The following is a 6056-nucleotide window of genomic DNA, read 5'->3' as shown; positions in this document are numbered from 1 at the left end:
TCTAGTGGACGAAAAACGTAACTGCAGCTTCATACATCATTTACTGTCTATGCATTTACCAGGGAAACGGTGGGAAAAATAAAACCGGATATATAACCCCGCAGACTTACCAACTTTTCCGTGCTTTGATATAATGGATTAGAGAATGATCGAAATATAAATAGAAATGCTCGTTTAAGAACGGTAAATACAAATAACTTATTGTAAATATAACTAGTCTAGAGTCTAGAGTAAAATTCAGAAGTATTTAGAGTAAAATAGGCTACGTTAATAAATAAAAGACATCTAATTTCTTTAATTTTTTTTGTTATATTTTTAAAGCTTTATTTAGATTGTAACAACTCATTCAACAAATGAATATGTACTCAAAAATGAAAAAATAGATACAAAATAATAACAACAATAGTACATAATAATAATAACAACGCAAGAATACATTTAAAAAATAAGAGATTATTAAAAATGATAATGAAAACATGCGGAAATAAAGACTATAGGGGTATAAAAGTCTAACCAACATCTCTAATTCAGAGACAAGTACAAAAAAGCTTTGGGTTTTAAAAAGCGCAATATAAATAAAATGTATTATTATTATTATTAAAACAAAGTCTCAAGTTCAAGGCTAACTTAAGCAGAGCGATCATGTGCTTACCCTCAAATGACTACATTTCCCATGATGCCGCGCGCAGCAGCTCCATGTGGATATGTCTGGAGAACGTGCGAGTACATGACATAAGTCTGTTGAGGAATGGAGCTCTGCGCGGACTCTCCATAAACTCACAACAGACCTTCAAGAGGTGAATGTAAGTTGCCACTCTGTTTCTAGAACTATTTCTTCCAGCTGATATATTTAGTTTTGTTTGAGCTGTTCTAGGTGTGTGTTTGACCCTGTAGGAGTGGCAAAGCAGTGTGTTGAAGTTAAGATCAGGGCCCTGTTGACTTGAGAAGCTCTAAGTTAGTGTTTTTACTTCTGCAAACGTCTATCTGTCCTCCAAAACAACCCCCAAATGTCATATGTAGAAGACTAGCACAGAGTGAGCATGCTTGTAGTTCTGGGCAAACTGATGTTACTTCATAAAAACAACATGCCAGGAATTGAACCCTAAACCTTTAGTGGATTAAATGTGTTGACACTTCTGTGACTGATTAAATATCTGTATTCATATAAAGTTATGAAGCTAAACATAAAGTACTACTATTGTTTATCGGCTAAGATGCTTGGTCTTTTACTTAGAAGGTAGGAAACATGTTACAGTTGTGTTAAAAGCCTTGTGGGCCTACATATAAAACACTGAAGGAAGTTTTAAGGGAATATTCTCACTACTGCAACAATTATAAGCCGATAATTAGTCAAGTTGAGCTGACTGGTTAAAACTAACCTCGTTAATCTTTGGAATTACAGTACTTTGTCTTTAACCTGATCAGTCTGGTGGTTGACTGAGAGAACCATGACCCAAACCTCTGACCAATAGCATGTGTTCATCATGCTCAACCTGTGTGGCTTTTTAATCATTACTTATGACTAAATAGATCATAGAGAGTTAAGTTTAAAACTTCCAATAACATTTTAAGTTGCATCACATCAACCTAAACCAGAGTCAGCATAGTACTTGTTATTCATTATGTCATATTACATACTGTTTTTATCTTCTTCAAAGTAGCCACACCTAGTAGCTAGAATTCAGGCTGTTTTTTGTATTGAAGAAACTCCCATGTATCCCTGGCACTAGTTAGCTGTATTTAGTGTCATTATCCAGGCCGACTCTATAATATTTAATGCTACTGTAGATCATTAGCCATTTGTTAATAGTTTGTGTGTAATTGTTGTTTGACACTAACCTCTTTAGCCTGTCCAGGACCTGTAGGTGGCGCTCTGTATGTGGGGGAGGTGATGCAGCGGATGTGGGCTCCGGTCGCACTGCGGCGTGCGGTCCTGCTGCGCTCGGCGTACCTGGGTCACACCTGGGCTGTGCGGGAGCTTCCTGTGACCGTCCGGACCTCACGCTGCTTCAGTTGCACTAATGTCATCAGGACGAAGGAAGGCCCCAAAACGCCCACAGAGGAAGAAACGCCATTAAACCCTCCACAAAGTCTAGCTGGGACTGAGGGTCTTTTTAAGGGTGACACGGGGTCTGGCCTTCAGAGTAAGGGTGATGTCGACCCTCTGCAGGACAAATCTATTGGGCTCTTCCAGAGATTTAAAAAGACATTTAAACAGTATGGTAAAGTCATGGTGCCGGTGCACGTCGTCACGTCCACAGTGTGGTTTGGGAGCTTCTATTATGCTGCAATGAAGTAAGTGACCATCTGGACAGAAACGCACCATTAGTAAAAACTAACAACAATTCTATTTTCAGATGCTCTGTCTTTACTTCAGTTCTTTTTCTGAATGTGCTTTATTTTGGCACTGATTACAAAATTAAAGGATTTAAGATTTCTATTTATGTATTAATTTTTATTTCTTTATTATTATTATTATTTTTATTTATTATAAGGTTTTCATCTTGGTGTTTTACAAAGATAAAATTTTGCTGATAAGTATTTTCATGCAATAACTGATAACACTAAATTGTCAATATTAAAATAATACACCATTTTGTCTAAAATAAATTAATCTAAAAACTAAAATCATTTTAAATACGGCCGCTAAATATTGGCATCACAATTAATATATAAATATTATATTACTTATATTAATTAATATTATATTATATTATTATTTATTACTATAAAGTACAGTATGAAAAATGGATATTCATTTTTAGATTAGTTAAATATTACATTTACATTGTTATTAAATTATTAGTGTTTTTAAAAAGTTAACTTAAAGTGAATGTCAGTTGACAGCAAAAGTAATCTAAATGTAGATAAGAATATACAATTAAAATGAATTTAGAAATTATTTAGAAAAAGCTATTAACCAATACGGTACCGATATAATGTGCTTCACTACAATTAATGTAGCTTTATGAATATGATGCATTTATACAGTATATGTAATTGAGCTCATTATCTGTGTTGATTTGTTGTCTTTTGGTACTTGATGGGCTATAAGAGTTTTGAATTCAGTTAACTACATGAATTGAGGTGCTTTTGCTTTAAAGATGAAAACATAACAGACTAGTATGCGCACAGACTTTAAGGTGAGGCTGGCAGGGATTTTGAGTGTTACCAGATAAAGTCTGTCTGAGCTTCAGCAGGACAGACAAGCTTTAACAGCGTCATCTGGACAATCAAGGTTACAAAAGCAAACAATCTCTCTTGTAAAGATAAATGAGTGACATGTTAATGTTCTGTGTTTTCTGCAGAGGGGTGAATCTGGTCCCGTTTCTGGAGTTAATCGGTTTACCGGATTGGATGGTGGGAATTTTGAGAGATTCCCAGGGTGGCTATGCACTCACAGCCTATGCCATGTATAAGGTATATAAACAAAATCTAAGATTATTTGACAATGACATGGATTTCAATTATGTATATGATACGAACAATCATTGTTAATGTTATTTTATTGCTTTGTCTATCTGGTCACAGCTCGCTACTCCTGCCCGATACACTGTTACACTGGGCGGAACGTCCCTGTCTGTGCAGTACCTCCGCAAACACGGATACCTCTCCACCCCTCCGCCTGTTAAAGGGTACCTGCAAGACAAAATGGAGGAGACCAGGGAACTACTGACTGAAAAAATGGAGGAGACGAAAGAGAGGTTTTCAGAGAAGATGGAGGAAACCAAAGAAATGCTCTCAGAACGAATGGAGGGGACTAAAGGGCGCATCTCTGAGACGAAAGACAAATTTTCGGAGAAACTGCAGGAGACGAAAGACAAAATGTCTTTCCGTAAGAAAACCGACTAGGCCGCATGGCATGCTGTGGTCGAATCAAGCTGCCAAGGGAAGAGAATCATTTCTAAAAACTAAGTGTATTGAGGAATGTTTCACATGATCAATAATTACAATGTCACAAGTGTTTGGTGTTTACTTAAAGGCACAGTTCAACCAAAAATGGCTGACTTTCTTCTGCGGAACACAAAAGAAGATTTTTTTGAAAATTGTTTGTCCATATAAGAAAACTCAGTGGAGTTCAAAACAACACTTGAACCCATTGACTTTGATTGCATTGACAAAAATTGGAACAACACGAGGGTGAGTAAATGATGACAGAATTTTTCATTTTTTTGGTGAACTATACCTTTAAGGTATTGAATGTTCGCACACAAGAACTATTACCATGTCAAATGGTTTCCATGCACTTGAATATACAAGTTGAGTGCTTTGGAGAGAAACAAACTTGAAGTAATACTAGAATTATATTACCGAATTAAGCCAAAATCATATTAAGAGTATTTGTGTGAGTTTATTTTAGTTCAATTGTTTTAATGTAAGACTATTGAAAATATTTCAATAAGTGATAATTAATATCAGGATCTATATTTGATGATTTTCATTGATTTATCATGTTTGTATTTGAGTTTTTGTGCATATTGCCTACATAGTAATCTAGACTGTACAATGTCTTGAATTGCACTTTGTGCTTATGGAGTATCTGGATTGCTTAAAAAGTCAGTGGGTAAAAAAGACAATTGTTAACCCACTTTGTTCCTCTTTTGACATTTAAAAATGTTTACTTTTATCAAAAAATATTACTTGAATGAAACTTTTTTTTTTAAATCTAAACTCAAATCACCTCAATGTGCCAATGTTCATTGAGAGAGTAATAAAATGTATGATATGACAACATGTTCAGGATATTATTTCAATAAAAAAAACCTACAAGTATACAAGACACGTCAGCAACTGGTACTTTTAGTTTATTAGTTTAACTGCAGTTGGACAACAGCAGAAGTACAAGCATAAAAGTTCGACTATAACAGTGATTAGAGCAACATGTTTTGATTACTTATTCTGAAAATAAAAAAGCATTACAAAAACAGACCTTATGCTTAAAACCTATTAATTACAACACAATGATGTAAGTAAAATAAATATCTATGTGCATGTTTAGAAAATGTCCACGCACATGAACATACGAAGCATCATGAGCAGGGGGAGGGAATTTATAGAGTATAAAAGGTCTGATATTGTGCTGCTTTTTATTTATGAATGTCTGTTATCAGACACTCGATAAGCATCAGAGTAAAACAAGTCTAACTCATTTCAGTTATTGTTAGTTCTCTGTGCTTGTGCAAGAAAGAAAAGCTTCAAAAGCATCTTGGTACATTGCTCAAAAAGTCACAACTGCTGTTAGTCAGGTGCTTGTAGTCAAAATGGCATCGCTATGTACATTATCTTCAGGTATATAACTATAGACATGCGAATACAAGCTACTGTACAGTGGAGCACCAGCACATAAATATTTGCAATTTAAAATCTTTTTTTTGTTGTTTTTCTTTTGCTTGCTCCTATACACTACATACACAAGAATGTCTGAAATACAGTATATAACAAAAATAAGAATGTTAAAACTACATCTCTCATTTGGTTCATTATTAAACTTGCAAATACAGGAAGCACAACACAGGGTGGCATGAAAAATCACGTACATGTTGGGCTTAAAATGAACACTGTTGTTTTAAGCAAGACTGTCATATCACAATCCCTCAGAGTTTGCGTCTGTAAGCGGGAGTCTGGCACTGCTAACTAGTTTCCATTCACCGGATCCCAATTTAGTTTAACTAGGTTAGAATGGTTTTCTGATTAAAAACCTAGTCAAATAAATCTTTTTGCATGTGTGTAAGTGTGCCTTTTGTGGTTGGGGCAGTGTTTAAAGAAACATTCTAATCCAGAGCAGCATTTTCATTCTTTCTGTAGCAAGATGTTACTCAATAAAAATCTATGAAATGCTCTGTAGTTTAGTATTTTCATTAAGCATCTTTCTGATAACGAATTTCCTTGTTCGGCAAAAAGAAAAAAAAAAAGAAAAAAAAAAGAAGCACATTTGAACTGGAGGCATTTACAAATCCATTGCCATCATGTTAAAATCTTTATATCAACTATAAATTGTTACATTATTAACAATGTCTTTTTTCTGTGGTTTCTACCCATTGGGTAGGATATGTGCA

The 6056-nt window shown here is 34.8% G+C and overlaps 1 protein-coding gene across 3 annotated transcripts; it reads left to right on the top strand.

Annotated features, from left to right (window-relative positions):
• The first annotated feature begins 675 nt into the window (after positions 1 to 675).
• Positions 676 to 5843, top strand: fam210ab (family with sequence similarity 210 member Ab). 3 transcript variants are annotated; one of them, XM_081389845.1, is made up of 4 exons: positions 676 to 803; positions 1857 to 2295; positions 3309 to 3420; positions 3532 to 5843. In XM_081389845.1, exons 2-4 carry the CDS (start codon positions 1892 to 1894, stop codon positions 3850 to 3852), a joined length of 837 nt encoding a protein of 278 aa, XP_081245971.1. In that variant the 5' UTR covers positions 676 to 803; positions 1857 to 1891; the 3' UTR covers positions 3853 to 5843. The 3 variants fall into 3 exon arrangements, with proteins under 3 accessions (XP_081245971.1, XP_081245972.1, XP_081245973.1); XM_081389846.1 differs by having other exon boundaries at positions 684 to 803; positions 1848 to 2295; positions 3532 to 4786; XM_081389847.1 differs by having other exon boundaries at positions 691 to 803; positions 1866 to 2295; positions 3532 to 4786.
• Positions 5844 to 6056: the final 213 nt, after the last annotated feature.

Source organism: Scardinius erythrophthalmus, assembly GCF_964197995.2.
Source record: "Scardinius erythrophthalmus genome assembly, chromosome: 16".
In the NCBI taxonomy this organism is placed as follows: Eukaryota; Metazoa; Chordata; class Actinopteri; order Cypriniformes; family Leuciscidae; genus Scardinius; species Scardinius erythrophthalmus.
The sequence above is the reverse complement of the archived record's forward strand: the minus strand, read 5'-3'. Positions and strand labels throughout refer to the sequence as shown.